The sequence below is a fragment of the Tupaia chinensis genome, unplaced genomic scaffold (assembly GCF_000334495.1).
Source record: "Tupaia chinensis unplaced genomic scaffold, TupChi_1.0 Scaffold000101_1, whole genome shotgun sequence".
Taxonomy (NCBI): domain Eukaryota; kingdom Metazoa; phylum Chordata; class Mammalia; order Scandentia; family Tupaiidae; genus Tupaia; species Tupaia belangeri.
Window position 1 is genome coordinate 1,742,423 of NW_006159565.1, and position 18,963 is coordinate 1,761,385.

The 18,963-nt window shown below is 46.6% G+C and overlaps 1 protein-coding gene across 3 annotated transcripts in view; it reads right to left on the minus strand.

Moving 5' to 3' along the window:
• The window catches only part of MMD2 (monocyte to macrophage differentiation associated 2), a 52,077-nt gene extending 33,184 nt beyond the window's left edge, over nucleotides 1-18,893 (minus strand). For all 3 annotated transcript variants that reach the window (XM_006143599.3, XM_006143598.3, XM_014585962.2), the window contains exon 1: nucleotides 18,537-18,893. In XM_006143599.3, the coding sequence (XP_006143661.1) occupies nucleotides 18,537-18,613 (77 nt within the window). In that variant the 5' untranslated portion in view covers nucleotides 18,614-18,893. The remainder of the gene's footprint in view (nucleotides 1-18,536) is intronic.
• Between the last annotated feature and the right edge of the window lie 70 nt (nucleotides 18,894-18,963).

Genomic DNA, 18,963 nt, shown 5'->3' on the forward strand with positions numbered 1-18,963 from the left:
CTTTGGGCTGGTGCCATCTGGGAATGGTCATGAGATCAAAAATCCCGGCTGAGAGAGAGCTGAGAGCAGGAAGGGGAAACTGAGCCGGGGGGAAAGGGCAGAGGCTGTGCCATGTGCCAGACCAGAGGGACTCTGCGTGATCTGCAGAAGACAGCACAGGCCTGAGCCAGGCAAGGCAGCTACAGTGCCTGCAGGGGACCTGGTGGCACTGACAGACAGGTCTAGGACAAGACCCCAGCCCTGCCACCCACACTGAGGCTCTGTGGGAAATCTCTTCCTCTCTGGAATGATGGGGATCCATATCTCTAAAGTAAGCACTAACCCCCAGCTTCCACAAACATTCCCAGAAGTTAAAGGGTGAAAAGGGGCCATGGGAACTGTTGGCTCTTGGGAGAGGGGTTAGGATGAGGGTGCACCCCAACAAAGATAGTAACCTCTTTGGTGACCTGTTCCTTCTTAGATGGCTGAAGGGTCAGCCCCAGTGGACAGACCCACAGACACCAGCCCTGATCACTGAGCCATCCTTCCACCTGGAGTTCTCCTCCACCAGTCTCCCAGCTACTCCTATGACATCATTGGTAACCAATCAGAGGCCCAGATATGCAGGTGAGGGCCAGCATTACTTTCAGAGCTGATAAATCTTCAGGCAAAAACAAAGGACATGTTCAAAATACAAGTGTGGTGCATGATTCCTAGTGTTGAGGGAAGACATTTCTAATTCCTGTTGTATTTTCTACCCTGCCTTTGACACCAAGGAAGCCAGTGTGACCCCTTAGAGGCCCAGCTGCTGTACCCTGATGCTGGTGCCAGTGTCCATCACACAAAGCCCACAGCAAAGGGCAGAGGGAGAGTCTAGGCTGACCATGCACATTGGCCTGTTATGTCCAGCATGTTAAGTTCAGCCCTGGCTGTGTGATCCAGGGAATGGCACTTAACCTTTCTGAGATTGAAGTTCTTCTGGAAAAATTCCTGTTCTACACACTTCATAAGCTGCCTGCAAAAATAAGATCCAAGAAGCGGGGAGCTTGAAAACAAATCACTGGGAGGAGCAGCTTGTCCAGAGGGGAGGAAGCATCATGGTTTAGCAATAGAGAGGGTCCACATGGGCCTGAGTTGCTTGCTCTGCTCAGCGTCCACCCCTCTGCCCCACAGGGCTGTCACCACCGTCTCCATGCAGTTCATAGAGAAATCATGCCAGAAATCCCTGCCTGCAACTTACACCTGTCAAGGCAGAGCTGACAGCAGGAGTGGGCTCAAAGCCAAGGCAGCATCTATGAGCCACGATCCAACAGTCTAGAGAGCCACAAGGGGGCCAGACAGAGGCAGAGCAACAACACAACTGACTCACATGGGAAGGTCCTGGGTTTGTGTCCTGCAGCCTTCCCGTACATACTGAGCTCATGAGCCCATGAACCAGGCTGGCTAAGGCTGGGGGTAGATCTTGGGGTGAAGACCCTGTTGGAGCTGCCCTCCATGGAAGTAGTAAATGTTATAAACGTTTTTTAAAATTAGGGCCAGCCCATTGCATGGTGGTTAAGGTGGCTGGATCCCATATGGCTAACTAGGCAGTTAATAGTCCTGGACCCTATGACTTGAGAAACATGCTGAGCATGTGTGTATGTATGTATTTGTGCCCAAAATCCAGAGAAGAGAATGAAGGAGAAGGGATGGCAAATTAAAAAAAAAAAAAAATTAGAGATCTTCCAAGGGGAGGATACTGGCAAAGACCAGTCAGTGCGTCTCCAGCAGAGCAGGGCCACCACCTCTCAGCTCCTTCACTAGGGGTCCTGCTCCTTCTCTCAAAGGGTCACCAGGGTCCCTCACTTCAGCCAGCACCCACTGCATGCAATGCAGCCAAGTCCCATGCCTCCCAGTCTCCTCCTCCCAGAATCACACAGGGTAATGCTGCACAGAGAGTACCTACCACTATTGCAGCAGGGGTAAGAAAAAATGAACTGCAGGTGGCATGGTGGTTAAGGTGCTGAACTCCCATATAGCTGACCCATGGTTCGAACCTCAGACCTAGTGGCTTGGTTTCTCTCTCTCTCTCTGATGAGTGCACATGCTCCATAGCAAGTTTTAAATTAATACTAATAATAAATAAAAATAAATAAATAATTCTTTAAGAAAAGAAAAAAGAAAGAAAAAGTGAACTGCTAAGCTTCTCTAAGGGCCACTTCACAGACACTGTTTCCATTTACCCCTCAGTGCCAGAGTAATACAGAATTTCCATTCCACAGATGAAAACACTGAGGTTCACACAGAAGTGAAAGTTAAAGGCTACCATGGCAAGTAGCAAGCCTGGGACATCCATCCAGGGCAATTGTGAAGTTTAATCAAATGGGACACAGGGCAGGTGGGACTTCTGTGGGGCAGGGTACACTGTAGAATGAGAGCAAGCTCTGGCCCCAAGTTCCAGGCCCAGTCCCACTTCCCCACCCACGCGGGGCAGGCAGCCTAAGTCCAACTCCAGAGAACTGGGCTGACCCATCAGATCTCTGTACTGTGTTCTGAAGACCCCAACAGTCCAGTCTCCCTGCAGTTCAGTCCAGTAAAGGAAAGCCCTGACGCCATTCTACAGAACTCTCCAACAACACTCTCCAGACCAGCAGCACCACACAGTTGAGATCTAACTAGAATGCAACTTCTCGGCTTCACCTGGACCTTCTGAACTAGAAATTCTTGTGGGCTCCCACCTCCACAATCTTTGTAAAAAGTTCTCCCGGGAGTTGATGCCCATCCAAGTTGGCCAAGCACTGCGCATCCCTTCCCACAGCATTCAGACCCATGGTCTGAGTGCTCCATGCCCATGGGCTTCTTCCAGCCCAGGAGCAAGCTTGGGGGCTTTGCCTTGTAGCAGGAGGGCCCTGAGAGTACTCCTGGGAGTCAGCCTCAAGCAGGGGCTCAGGGACCTTCTTCACTCTCAGTTGTTATAACTCCAAGGCCCATTCTACTCTGTCTCCCAAGGCCCCTCCCCAGCCCCACCCACTTCATGCCAGTAGAATTCAGCAGCCCACAGTGGCAAACTGCATCTTGATAGAAACTTTACTGGCTGCACGTCTTTCCCTGTCCTCACTTCCCCACTCCCTGATGATGTATCTTGAGATTGCTACACACACACACACACACACACACACACACACACTACTTGCTCTTGAATCCTTGTCTTAGGGAGCACTACTGGGGAAGCCCAAACTCAGACAAACTCTCTGAGAATAAGAGTTGCCTTCTGAGGACACCAGCCACAAGAATTTGAGCAAGCGAGCTGTACTGCTTCTGAATCACTCTAGTCTTACCTGTAGACGCCCGTGAGTGCAAGCCACTTGCTTGCGCTGCATTTTGTAGTGTGCAAGCTCACTCACAGTCCCCGGCTCCATGTGGGGTGGGGGAAGGGTTGCTGAAGGCAGGGGCCATGTGTATTTTGTTCAGCAGCAAATTTCCCTGGTGCAGGCACTGGGGTGACCCTGAAGTGGCTCAGGGGCTCCTGTCCATAGTCCTCAGAAATATACAGGGTAGGGGTTTTTAAGGCCTTTTTTTTGGATGAGAAGAGGGCTCAAAATGTGGCAAGCAGGGTAGAGCCAGACCCTGACTCTGGGCTCCCAGGATTCGGGGCTCATGGAGGGGGAGCTGCAGCTCTTGGGCTCTGTCATAAAAACGTACAGCGCCTGTACTACCACCCACCAGGCACTTGGTGTCTGTCCTCCTCTTGCCTCTAGGAGGGGCAGGTCACTACCCAGTCTGCCTTCTCTCTCCTGAGCCCAGCAAACTGTGGGCAAACAGAGTCCATCTTCCCTGCCACATCCACATCCTGCAGCCCCCCCACCCCCACCCAAATACCATGATGGGTTCCCAGAGCATTGCCTGTGCACTCACAGAACCACCACTACCTTCCTCCTCACAGTGACAACACCCAGGATCCCTCTGAGGATCTCAAACTGGACCCCACTAGGGGAAACTTTGTGAAGAAAATCAGCAAAATTTCTTCTCTCTCCCATCCCCCAAGAAAACGTTAATTCTTGACTCACCTGGAGGGAACTCTAACTCCAGAGATGAGGGAGCCAGGAGAGAGTCCACCTTCCAGCTGGAACCAAGAGGCATAACTGAGGCCTGCCCGCTTCTCCACTGGGACTGAGGAGCCAGTCCTGGAGATGTGATTTTCTCAGTGCTCACTATTTCCCATGGAAGTCTGGTGGGAGATGGCAAATGTCTTGGGATGGCCCATCCTCTACCAGAACAACGAGGCAGGCTGGGACAGCCCAGCCCTGCCAACTGCCAAGGTCAGTGTGCCATCCCGGACAGGATGAAGCAGTGACATTTCCAAAGCAGAAGGCTCAGGGATGCTCAGAGCTGGTTCCCAGTTTGGTTCTGGGGTGATCCTTACGATGAAAATGCAAGCGATCACTCCTGAGGAAGGCAGCTGCCTGCTGGAAGAAACAGATTCCTCCAAAGACCTGCAGCTCTGGGGCAAAATGCACACCCGGACACACTGTGTGCACAATCCAGGGGCTTCACAGAGTGAGAACAGCAGCCTTGAAGATGTAGCGTCAAGTCTTCCTTATAGGTGAGGTGAAGAGACTAAGATTCAGAGAAAATAACTTGCTTGACTAAGGACATAGAAATGTTAATAAGACAAGAACCTCTATTTCTTGCTTCTCAGGCCAAAAATTTTTCCCCACCCCCCACCCCCACCCTCACCCCCCAGGGCCTTTCTTTGATAGAAATGCAGTCTTGGCTTTATATTGGGGAGCAATGAAGACCTAACCACGGTGGGATACAGAGTACAGAAATGCTGGAGAGAGAAGGGCAGACTCGTCATTAGAGAGGATATTGAAAACTCACAAAACTCAACCCCTAATGAAACAATTAATTCAGACGATGATAACCAGAGCATACTAAGACCTCAGGGTAAGAGGTTGCTGAGCAACGGGATATCAAAGAGAGCAAAGCATCGCCCCAGGATTACCTCAGAGGCTGACACCAATCAATCCAGCATCACCGGAAGCGGGCCTGCCAGCTGTCTTGTGCCTCCCAGTGAGATGCAGGTGAGGCACGCCATCTGGCCTGTGACGTTTCTTGACTTTTCGGCAAAATGTCTGCGTTGAGTCTCATCAAGCTGCACTAATAGAAGAGCCATAATCCACACGTAGCTAACTACACGACAATTCTTTAAAATTAAATGAAGAATTCAGTTGCAGGGTCACACTAGCTATATTTTGAGTGCTCAGTTGCACTAGGAATTAACTGGTAATGTTGTCGGGCAGGACAGTGGTATCGTGGTTACGAGAGAAACTGTCCTTACCAGTGAGGGTCCTCTGCATCTGTACCTGTGGATAAGGAAAGAACCTGCAGGCACTGAGGGTGACTGCGCTACACCATTTTACTGGGGCATCGGAAAAGTCATGCATTTTTCTGTTTTTCTGTGCAAAAATGCATCATGACTTTTCTGATGACCCAATACACAAGAGACTCCAGCATGTGAGGATTTGGGTATTCTCAGGGGGCCCTGGAACCAATCTCCTATGGACCAAGGGATGACTAATAATATTATCTGGGATTTTCCTCAAATACTTAGAGAAAAAGCAAAGCAATGAAGCAAATATGGCAAAACATTAGTAACTGTTAATCCTAGGCTATGGTGTCAAGGCTTATTATACTATTCTCTCTACTTTTACTAATGAAACTTTTCATAATAAGAGTGGTAGATTTTCTTTTTAATTTCCAGAGGGAGCCTGAACTCGCCTAAGAGAACCAAATAGAGAGGAAAAGTGAGAAAGTACCCTCCGTCATGGAGGATGGTCATGCCATAATACCTCCTCCATTTCTCTCTCTTACCAGGATTTTGGGCATGCACACACACATGTCCAGCATGTATTTCAAGCTGCCAGGTCTGGGACTTGAACTGCACAGTCAGCCCTGTGGGCTCCAGTCACCTTAACCATCTTACCACTGGCTCACCCAAGAGTAGTGTAATATTTATGTAGTCTCACAATACTCTTCCTCTCCCCTAAAAACTATTAATTACCAAAATAAATGGTAACTTTACAGAGGAGGAACCTAGTGGACACCAACCTAACCAAATGATCAAGGTGAACAGACAGGACGGACTGACGGTCATGTACTTCACGTAACTTCAACGAGGATGCACTAAGGACACAGCATCACATCTGCCAACAGGGGACAACCTCTCATCACAGGAGTTGCAGGGTCACACTAGCTATATTTTGAGTGCTCAGTTGCACTAGGAATTAACTGGTAATGTTGTCGGGCAGGACAGTGGTATCGTGGTTACGAGAGAAACTGTCCTTACCAGTGAGGGTCCTCTGCATCTGTACCTGTGGATAAGGAAAGAACCTGCAGGCACTGAGGGTGACTGCGCTACACCATTTTACTGGGGCATCGGAAAAGTCATGCATTTTTCTGTTTTTCTGTGCAAAAATGCATCATGACTTTTCTGATGACCCAATACACAAGAGACTCCAGCATGTGAGGATTTGGGTATTCTCAGGGGGCCCTGGAACCAATCTCCTATGGACCAAGGGATGACTAATAATATTATCTGGGATTTTCCTCAAATACTTAGAGAAAAAGCAAAGCAATGAAGCAAATATGGCAAAACATTAGTAACTGTTAATCCTAGGCTATGGTGTCAAGGCTTATTATACTATTCTCTCTACTTTTACTAATGAAACTTTTCATAATAAGAGTGGTAGATTTTCTTTTTAATTTCCAGAGGGAGCCTGAACTCGCCTAAGAGAACCAAATAGAGAGGAAAAGTGAGAAAGTACCCTCCGTCATGGAGGATGGTCATGCCATAATACCTCCTCCATTTCTCTCTCTTACCAGGATTTTGGGCATGCACACACACATGTCCAGCATGTATTTCAAGCTGCCAGGTCTGGGACTTGAACTGCACAGTCAGCCCTGTGGGCTCCAGTCACCTTAACCATCTTACCACTGGCTCACCCAAGAGTAGTGTAATATTTATGTAGTCTCACAATACTCTTCCTCTCCCCTAAAAACTATTAATTACCAAAATAAATGGTAACTTTACAGAGGAGGAACCTAGTGGACACCAACCTAACCAAATGATCAAGGTGAACAGACAGGACGGACTGACGGTCATGTACTTCACGTAACTTCAACGAGGATGCACTAAGGACACAGCATCACATCTGCCAACAGGGGACAACCTCTCATCACAGGAAACCATCTGGTGACCCTCAAATTGAGGGACAGTCTACAAAAACACTGGCCTAGGTGCTTCAGAAATGTGAATACCCTGAAAGACAGAGGGAGGCTGGGGATAAGTTCTGGGTCAGAGGAGGCTAAATGGTTATGACAATGTATGATTCCAGATGAGGTCCCAGATCACAAGAAACTGCCTGGGAGGGACAACTGGAACAGCCGTTGGACAATTACTAATAATAAAATATTAATATGAGCCCTATTCTAGTGTTATAGACTGAATATTTGCATTCTCTGAAAATTGATATGTTGAAATTCCAACTCCCAATGTGGTGGTATTAGGAGATGGGGCCTCTGGGGCATGCGGTGGAACCCTCATGAATGGGATTAGTACCCTTATAAAATGACCTGAAGAACTCTCTCACCCTCTTTCCCACATGGGGACGCAATAAGAAGTGACCATCTGCAAACTCAAAAAGAATCTGGCCATATGGTACCCTTGGTATGGTATCTCAGACTTGCAAGCCTCAAGAAATGAGAGAAATAAATTTCTGTCGTTTATGAGCCATCCAGCCTCTGTCAATTTGTAATAGCAGTCAAAGCAGGCTAAGGCAATTAAATAATGATATTGCATCAATAATCCTCTCTAAAGTTTCCTCAATAAATAAACTTATGTTACCATTTTCAGCTAGGTTTTTTTAAAAATAGTTTCTTAGGACCGGCAGTTGGCATAATGTCTATGTCACTGGACTCTCATGTAGTCAACTGTGGTTTGAGTCTCGGACCCCGTGGCTTTAAACCACCCCCGGACCCAGTGGCTTAAACTCACGCCAAGCGCGTGTGCATGCGTGCCCAAGATCCAGAGAGGAGAATGGAGAAGGGACTGCAGTGTGACCATCCTCCCGGAGGGGTAATTTCTCACTGTCTCTCTGTGTTTTTCTGGTGAGCCTATGTGCCCTATAGCAAAGACCTCTCCAAAAAATAAGTTTCTCAACTGTGATAAAATATGCATAACATGAATTTACCACTTTTTTTGTTTGTTTTTGCTAGAGGGTGCATGCACTCACCAAAAAGGGACAGAGAGACAGACAGAGAGGGAGAGGAGCATTATGAGGAGACCCTATACTATAAACTTCTGGATGGGGATGGGAAAGTTCTGTATCTGATTCATTTTGGTGCCCCCTGTGCCCTGGCTCTCAACAGGCTTCCGAATGAGTCACTGAACCAACTAGCCAATTGTAGATAGTGGACAAGTCTGGGGTTCCCACCACATACCTGACCATACTGGTCCCTCAGGGGACACCAGGGGGTGTGAACAGCCCCCTTGCTCCAAGTAGTCAGCTGCCTGCTGGGGAGAAGAGAGCAAAGACGCAGGACCTGCAGTGCCATTCCCCTGCTTGTTCTTGAGGTCTGGAGTTGATGTGCCAGAAACACCTGAGACTTGGAGCAAACCTAGAAGGTTTGTGCCTGGATGAATCTGAAGGTGTGTTCTGCTGCTGCTAACATGGGGCTCCCGACGAATCTCACTTCCTACTTCTCCTGCATATTTGACAGCCCAGCTTTGTTTTGTTTTGTTTTGTTTTGTTTTGTTCATAAACCACAGATTAGTTTATTTTTAACACCCATCATGCCATGAATTCATAGGGAATAGGTTTCAGTAGCTCAGGCTCCTTTCCATTGGTTCTCACAAAGTGTGCTTCTCTGGGTGGAGCAGGGTGGCGCTTTAGTTGAACCCAGGTACCTTTCTCTTTGGCTTCTTTCTTTTTCTGGTCATTTTCCTTCACACGTTTTAGGAAGCTATCTCTGCTCTTAGAATGTTTAATATGCTCAATACGCACATTGATTCTCTTGGCAAGAATCTTGCCCTTAACTTGTTTGTTCACAACAATGCCAACAGCATGCTGGGTAACATTGTAGACTCTTCCAGTTTTGCCATGGTAACATTTGTGGGGCATTCCTTTTTGAACAGTACCCATTCCCTTAATGTCTACAATATCACCTTTCTTGTAGATTCGCATATATGTCGCCAAAGGAACAACTCCATGTTTTCTAAAAGGCCTAGAGAACATAAATCGGGTGCCTTTCCTCTTTCCCTTTGTGTTCGTCATTTTGGTTAATTACTGGAAGATGGCGGTTCCGGCCAAAAGGAAGCCAGCCCAGCTTTTGACAGCAGGAGAGGAACAAGCGGTGACCTGCTGGTGCTGAAAGGACAGCTCCCTGCGCTTGGACACAGCAGCCACTGCCCAAGTACCGCGCTGCAATCAGGCCATCATTTAGCTGGCACCTACTGAATGCCACCCTACATTTCCTCACGTCACTCTCCAAAGAGTCCTATGAGGAAGGCATCATTATCACTACACCTCTCATACCCTCTCCTGGCCATATTACGACCCGAAGTTCTATCACAGTTACGGATCTACTGTCTGTTTCCCGGACCAAAACATGAGCTCTCGGCAGGCAGGGGAATGTCCTAGTCAGTCCGGCATCCCCAGCCTAGGACAGTGCTTGACATACCGCAGGATCTGGACAATTACTGACTGAATTAATTAATTAATTAATGGAATAAATATTTACACTAGTGCACCCAAGTGTCCAGGGTGAAGGTGGTGGATTTTTTAGTTGTCCTCATTATGATCAAATAACAAAACTAGCACGGACCCAAACTCTCTCGTCTCCCCATCCTGCCTCCCCCTCCAGCTGAAGAGTGCAACTATACCATGATTAAAATCGGAGCCACAAATTCCCCAGGCGACCTGCTTCCTCCCAGTCCCCTCTTGTCTTCTGGTGCTCGCACTGTCTAGGGAGACCCAGATCTCCTGACCCCCTTCAGTAGATGCCCTTGGTCATGCCCCACCTGTCCCTTCACCTGGACACTTTGGGAGAGAGGAACTTCACCATATGGCAGAAGAAGGGAGCTGAAGACAGGACACACCTCTCTGGTGTGTGTTCTTGGTCTCGTGGTCCCCTGACAGTAGGACCTGTGTGCTGGTACTTAGCACCAAGATGAGTCTTTCTTAGGTGTGATCCTATGGGCAACAGGCTCCTATGACTCTTTTCCATTCAGAATTAGTCACTGTCACTTCTATGATCAGCCAGGCCCCACCTGTGGGTCAAAAGGACATGTCCCACACTCTTGTAGGCATTGAGTCCATCCCTCATGCAGTGATGGAGGGCCCAAGGCCCAGGGAAGATAAGTGACCAGAACCAGGGCACCCAGCAGGTGAGTGCTGGGCCAGATAGTCAATGCACTATTAGAGCTGTTATGGTGGGCCTGGTGCTGGGCTACCACTTGCCAGGCTTAGCACTTAGTTCTCCCAACAACTCTGCAATGGGGATCTGCTATTCTGTCCACTTTGCAGATAAGGACATTGGCACTCATGAATTCAGTCAGCTCTATGAAGTTAGTAATACTATTATTCCCCATTGTTCAGGAGAGGAAATGGAGGCACAGAGAGGCCACATTAAGAAGCAGTGGAGGCCCCATGTGAACACATGAGGTCTGAATCCAGAAGCCACATGTAGCACAATTCTACCCCACCCCACCCCACCCTCCATCTCCTTTACTCATGGTGTACCACCCATTCCCAGGGACTTGGAGAAGACACACCAGCTCCTCCACTGAATCCAGCATAGTGGAGAGATAACCAAGGGACCAATTAAAAAGTGAAGGGAATGGGATGAGGACAGCAAGTCACATTTATGAAAGAAAGGAAGCTAAGAGGAAGTGGAAACTGAGGCATCTTGCAGACAGGAGGCAGAGAAAGGCCACAGAGACAAGGCAAAGGATTTAGATGATAAAGTGGGAAATGGGGGCAAACACCCAGAGAATTACTGAGGCATATAGAAGGTAGCACTCTAGAAAGAGCCATCAACTCCTGCCCTGACCCACATGGGGCCCTACACACACTACATGATCAAGATCAGCTGCCAGCTTTTTATAGGTCAACTTCACTTAGTCATGCTGGGCATGACTATCCACTCTCCATCTCACACACACACACACACACACACACACACACACACACACACAGGTCTGTGAACCATGCCATCACTCTGGGCAACTCCAGTGGCCTTCCTCCACATCTGTCAACAGGTGAGCAGCCTTTCCAAGGAGGGGCTGCAGAGGGCTGAGCTCTGCCTCAGGCCAGACAATGTTACCCAGAAGGGCTGGATTCCCCGTAGAGAGGAACCTGCTCTCAGACTTGAGGTCAGATAGATCTAAGCATAGAGCTATATTCTCACCTGCTATTTCACCAGCCTCTTAGTGAGATTTTCAAGCCACGTAGAGGGATTTGAACTGCAGTTGGCCATGTGGAATCCAGCTCCCTATACATAGTGCTTAAATGCTGTGCAAAAGGCTGACTCTAATTTTATTTTTTAAAGACAGGTTCTCACGGGGCCAGCAGGTGGCATGGTGGTTGAGGCAGCTGAACTCCCACAGTTTGAGTCCTGGACCTGGCAGCTTGCTTTCTCACTTTCCTTCTCTTTCTCTGTCTCTCTCTGGTCAACTTAAAAATAAAATTAAGTTAAAAAAATTTTTTTTAATGATGATGAATAAAATTTTTAAAAAAAGACAAGTTCTTGCTCTGTTGTGATCTCCTGCCTTAAATCCAAAAGTTGCCGAGATTACAAGAGCCCAACACCATACTTGGCCTTTAGATTGCACCTGGAATTGAACCTAGGCCCTCTGCATGGTCCCAACTCGTATTGCACAGGGTCTTAGCAACATGCACCACTGGAACTAGGCCTTGCCTTTTCAATGTAATAGAGAACTTTGGATATTTTAGGACACAAATAATTAAATTTTAATTTAACTTTTATTTTAACTTGCATTTATGGGGTTTCTTTGCATTACTTTGTAAGTTTTAAGCCTTTAGATTTGCTCTACAAGAGAAACTTCTGCAACGGTAGAAACGGTCTACATTTATGCTGTCCAGTACGGGACCCACTAGCCACATACAGTTATTGGACACTTGAAATGTGGTTAGTGAAACTGGGAAGCTGACTTGGTGATCTTACTTAATTTTAATGAATTTAGATTTAAATTTAAATAGCCACAGATGGGTAATGCAAACCATATCAGAAACCCCAACTTCAGGTAATTACTGATCATTGAACCCATATTTAAGTGAAAATTGTGAATATAAACAGCGTAAGTAGTGATGATGCTGCAATGAAGTCAAGAAAGAAAATAGTGTGAAATATGTGACCATTAATAAGTTATGGGATCGGCCCCATTGCACAGTGGTTAGGTGCTGTGTGGAGGCAACCAGATCCCACATGGCTAACCACAGTTTGAATCCCAGCTCTGGCAACTTGAAAATCACACTAAGCACACATGTGCACATGCCTAGGATCTTGATGTGAAGGAGGAATGGAGGAAAAGGGATTATGGTGTGACCAAGCCCCTTTGGCAGGCACTTTCTCTTTCTGCTGTGCCCATGCAGCCATAAAAATAAACAAATGAGTGAAGTATATCTTATTTTAATACTCATTCAAGCATCACTAGCCCAACCACTAATGCCAAGACACACATAAAAATAACTACACTCAGTCATCTTTGATACTGGCCAGTCCAATCATACAATGGACACTGTTTATAGAGTGTTGCATTTTGTCACTAGAGAAGTATGTTTGTCACAGAGGAGAACAGAAACCTTTTTCCTTGAAGAGCTTGATTTTTTAACTTTCAATATTTAGACACATGGGGTGAGCCACTTGTACATTTGTTCCAGCCCCAGTAATGTTTGGGGAGAGCCAGTTGGTGGGTGAGTGGAGGCTGACCTGCGATGGTATTTTTGGAGAACCCAGCCAGCCCCACCAAGGGCATGGGCAGCAAAGAAGACTCCAAATTTGAATCTCTGCCTTTCAAACGAGGTAAAACATGGCATAAGAGCCCACATGAGGGGCACTTACTCTGCAACTGTAGACTATTAGGATTATTTCTTCCCCGTGGTTGGTGTTGGCAGTATTAACATGGGAGCAGAAAAGCAGTCAGACAAACCCAGATGAGAATCCTTTCATTTGGTCTAAGATTTTGGACAAACTAAACAGGGATTGAAAAGAAGAAAAAAAATTTAAAAACCACCTAGAATTCCTGGGAAGATTAGATGAGATTAAATGAGATGATGTCGGATGGGGCTTGCTACAAGGCCTGGCTCATGGTGACAGCTCATGGCCCCCTACTCCAGGAAGGCCTGCACGGGATCACCCTGCAGTACCCCAGGAAGACTGAAGTATGGAAACCACTTCCCCATCTGCTCTTCACATGTGCAGAAACCTGCTGAAGTCAGAGATAGCCTTGCCAAGATTAAAGGATTTCTCAGACAGCCTTACAAATCATGAGAAACCTGCTTTTTCAAACTGCCTCAAATCCTCCCTGGAAAGAGACAGATTGTCAATCATAATAACAATGACACAAATAACCACCACTTATAAGTGCCCAACTGTACACCAGGTTTTATAATAGATGCTTTACATACATTATAATAATAAGCTTTAGGAAGAAAAAATGTTTATAAAACCTATGAGTCAGCCCAGTGCTAAAGGCCATGTGACCAACTGCAGGTTCAAATCCCCAGATCAGCCTGAAAATAAGCTGGTTGATGAACTGGAGGCTAGAAAAAGGCAACGATAGGACCCTGTCAAGGGTGCTTCTCTCTCTCTCTCTCTCTCTCTCTCTCTCTCTCTCTCTCATGTGCATGCAATACAATGAATAATAATAATAAAACCCAAGACCTTTCAGAATTTGAATCTTAGCTGGAGTATGACTGGTTCTAAGTGGCTTCAAAGAGGCATGGAGGTAGTAGGACAGGGAATTAAATCTACAGAAGGAGGACCATGGCTGCATGTAATTTACCACCCCATCCATTAGCAGCATTTACAAGGAAAACAAGGCTCAGGGAGGGCAGAATTAAAGCATGAGCTCCAAGCCCCTTCCAAAGACCTCCTCCATGGAACAAGCTGAGGCCCCATCTTTTTCTGTGTGGCCTTGAAGGAAACTCCAAGGCTGTGGCAAGAATTTGACGATGGAGGCCATGTTTGGGGAGTGCAGCACACGACTTGGCCATTGTAAACTGGGCAGCAAGCAAACACTGCATGGAACGTGTACCCACAGGACGCGGCTAATGTCCAGAGCTGACAATGAATTTGATATGTTTCCACAGAGCCAGCTCTCCTGAACACTTGTGCTTTGGTGACCAGCAGGTGGCGTGGGAGTTAAGGTGCTGGACACTCCCACATGGCCGACCACGGTTCAAGTCCTGAACCTGGTGGCTTGCTTTCTCACTTTCCTCTCTCTCTCTCTGTGTGTCTCTCTCTCTGGTCAAATTAAAATGAAGGAATGAATGAATGAATAAATAAATAAATCTTTAAAAAAAAAAACAAAACACTTGTGCTTTATTGTAGAGATATCCCCAGGAGTGTTATTTACAGAAGTGGAACCCAGGAAACAAGCTAAATGTCCAAAAGTAGGAAACAATAAATTACTGCAGGATACAATAAGGAGATAGACCAGCAAGCAGACATTCAACTGGGATTGCAAATAATTATTAAAGACAAGGAAAAACAGCAGGACGGAAATTTTAAATTGGGATAAAATGCTATATAGAGAGTATCAACTATTTTTTTTTTAATGCCCCGGGTGGGGGGAAGGCTAGGGAAAAAAATCCAAAATGTTAGCAGTGATGATCTTGAGATGGTGGGATTAAGGGTTGCTTTAATTATGTTTTTTTTAAATTGCCAGAAGCACATGGGGTTCACAGAGAGAGGAAAGAGAAAGCACCCCCAATGGAACATAGTTATGCCAAAATTCTTTCTCCTCCATTTTTCCATCTTGTCAGGATTTGGGGTACACATGCACACATGTCTGCTGTATTTTTCAAGTCACCAGGGCCGGGATCTAACTTTCATTTGGCTATGTGAGATCCAGCTCTCTTAACCACTAGGCTACAAAGCCAGCCCCATTACTTTCATTTTTATACTTACTTCACATTATTTTGGGGTTTTTAAAATGTTTTTTATTTTAATTTCTCCCACGAGCACTGGGGGGAGAGAGAGAAACAGACACAGTGACAGCACACCAAACAGGATGTTAACACTGTGATATGCTCCCAGCCTCAGCCAGTCCCAGATCATGAGCACACACATACATGTCCAGGGTGCTCTCCAAGATGAATCCGGAACTTTTCCATGCAGGTCAGCTCACAGAGTGTCTCATTTTATCCCTGTGCAACCATTAGCCCCCTGCTTTGTATTATTTAGAATTTTTCTCCAAGGAGCACATGCTGCGATTTTAACCATAACGTTATTCTGTAATGACCTTCATTTAAAGTCGCACTGTATTAAGCAAAGAGGAGATCAACACTTTCAGAAGGTAACGCGCTTGTGCAGTCATGCAGCCAGTATTCATTCAGCAGATTTTGACTGGTACCTATACAGGTGCCCGTACAGATGTCCAGTGCTGTTGTGGAAATGGATAAAGGCGTGGGGCCAGCAGTGAGCAGACAAGACAGCTGGACTACATTTCCCAGCCTCCCTTGCAGTTGGGTGGGCCACCAAAGTCGGTTCATGGGATATGAGCAGAAGTCTGCCTTCTTCTTCTATTTTATTTATTTATCTTTTTTTTTTTTTTTTGAGAGTGAGATTTTTGCCATAGGGTGCATGTGCTTTCCAGAGAGACAGAGAGAAAAAGAGAGACAGGAAAGGAGAAATCAGTCCTCAGGGGGAATGGCCACGCCGCAATTCCTTCTCCATTCCCAGGATTTTGGACACACACGCACTCATACCCGGCTGGAACGTTGTCTCCTAGGAAACAAAACCCCCTGTTTGTCTTCTCAAGCCAAGAACTAGAATATTGCTAGGTCCCCAAAGCACCAAAGTGCTTTTCCCAGTGTCAGCCTCTTTCCTTTCTTTCGTAGAGGTAACCACTGATTGGCTTTTTACACACTCTCCTAAGCATCCCTAAACAACAAAGTGGCTTTGCCAGTTTTTGAGTGTTGTATAATTAGATGCTTACTTTCTTCTGTGTTTTACTTTCACTCAGCATGTCTAGGAGATGTATTCATACTGTTGCTTGGAGCTGGAGTCCATTTTCATTGCAGGGTAGCACTCCATTGCCTGAATCCACACCACATCCATTCTGCCAAGGATGAACATCTGGGATGTCTCCAGGTCTTGCTTAGTATCCACAACGCTGTTCAGATCATTCCTGGTCATTTCCCCTTGGTGCACAGGGGTAGAAACCCAGCGAGAATAGCTAAGTCTTAGGAGGTGCACAGGTCTAACTTCACGAGGTAATTTCTAACCATTTTCCAAAGAAGTTATAATAGTATTATTAGACCACTGGATATTAAAATAGCATTTCATCTTATATCCTTGACTACCTTTGAGAATAAGAAACTTTTCACATGTGTATTATTCATCTGTGTCCTCTCTTCCACAAAATGCCTGTTCATGTTTCTTATATATTTTTTTCTTAACTTTTTAAAAATTTTTGCCAGAGGGTAAATGTACTCATTCAGAGAGAGACAGAAATGAGAAAGATCCCCTCCATAGGGAATGGTTGCACCGCAATCCATGCTCCTCCGTTTCTCCTTCATTTCAAGATTCTAGGCACACACATATGCATGGCCAGTGTGTTTTTTAAGCTGCTGGGTCTGGGACTTGAACTATGCAGATGGTCATGTGGGATCCATCCAGCTTAGCCACCATGCCACTGGCTGGCCCAACTTTTACATTTTCTGTTGGCTTATTCTGCTCTTTCTTATTATAGTTCTCTATACATTTAGGTATTAATTACTTGCTGGTTAAATGTGTTACAGATATGTACTTCAAGTTCGTTGCTTTTCTTGTATTTCCTTCATGGCATTTTTTTGATGAATAGATACTCTTAATTATGGCCTAGCTTCTGTGGCACGGTTGGAGATATACTGAACTATGCTGGGTTCTCAGAAAAGTCATGATGTATTTATTCTATGTAAAAGTGCATCATGACTCTTCCGATGACCCAATACAAAGATTAAAGCCACATGACTCACTGTGGGTTCGAATCCCCAGCCTGGGGTTATACCATTAAATTCATTTAATCAAGAAATCTTTATTAAGAACCTAATTTGTGGGCTACATTATAGTATGAGGAAGGGAACAGAAATAGCTCTAATTGCTGCAATCCATTTCCTCACTGCATCCATCACCCATAGAAGCTGCATCAGCCCAAGGCAGGGGGGAGGAGCTCATGATCAGCTCTCACCATGCTGGAGAACTCTCTTCCAGTTAGAGGGGGCAGCACCAGTCTCCAAGCCTAGAGATCATTTAGACCAGCTCTCCTGCCTTTATAAAACCAGCTGAGGTTCAGAGAAGCTGAGAAACCTAACCAAGATTACACGGTGGGTGCAGGACAGCCAAGGACCTGTGGCACAGGCTTCAGACTCCTTCCCTGTGTATTTGTATCTGCGGCCTTGAACCCAGGGCTTCTCCCTTTCCAGCAAACACTCCACCAGCTTAGGTCTCAGGACAGCACTCAGGGCCCTTGAGAACAAGCTTTTGAAAGTCCAAGTACTCCTTCCAGAGAAGACAGATTTGTACAGCCAGCCTCTGCCATGGTCCATCCAAGAGGAAGTCCACATTCAAGTCTTTCCCATGTGGAAGTGAGACTCCCAACTCTGTGAAGGATACACTCATATCCCACAGAGGAAAGAAGAGAGTGCAATTGAGGGGGAAGAGCTGGGTCCTGCCTCCCAGCCTTCCCTGCCCTGGATCCCATCCTAGCCCCGTGCTTCTGTGGTCAAGCTGTGCTCAGTCTGACTTGGGCTTGCAGAGACTTCATGGGCACCAGGAACTCTAAACCACCACCTGGAGGTTACAGGCCACATGGAAGTGAAAATGATGTGACAATGAGGTGATGTGATAGGAAAGCTCACCTCCAACTGCAGGGTTCAGTCCACACCTGGCCCATGAAGGAAGAGACCCTGGTGGAGAAAGCTGATGGGATGGACAGGCTGGGTCCCCTCCTAGCAGAGGATCAAGGGGACCGCACCCATCCAAAACAGCTTGTGTTCCCCAAGGACTACTGTGGACTAAGAGGCAACTTGAGAGGATTTTCACACCAGCATTCAGGCAATCAATGCTAGAGAAATTTAAACACTCCTACCCCACTCCATGGGCCCCTTGACTGGGAATTCGAGCAACAGGAGCTTGACTTCCGCTCAGCATTACAGTGGAGGGTATCTGTCATCATCATTTTATAAAAGAAACCGAGGCCACGGACTCACATTGTGAAAAAGAAAACAACAGGGTATTCGGGCAGCTCTTCCTAGGTCTCTAGCCTGTGTTTCCCCGAAAAGAGTGCTTACCCATCCTTCCGACTTGTTGTACAGTGGACAGAGGTGTTCAGGTGGACAGAGGCTGTGCGCGCAAACCCCTGAATCATTAACAACAGCGCCCAATACAGGTTGAGCAATTACTCGGCAGGCAGGGTACAAAGTGCTTCCCGAGGATCATCTCACTTAATCCTCGTGGGGTCCTTCTGGATGGGAACTCTCATAATCCTCATTTTGCAAACGTGGATACTGAGGTTCAGAGACGTGGAGCGACTCGCCCAAAGGTCCCCGACTGAGAGGAGGCGCAGAGTATCCGAGCGCCCGGGTGTGAATACTATTCAATTTCGAGGACGATGCTTGTCTTGTTTCTGGTTTTTTTTCTGGAGACGTAAGAGGTCCGTGTAACAACGCAAATGCTCTAGACAGCGGGGACCAGGAATCCACCCGCCCCAACATCGGG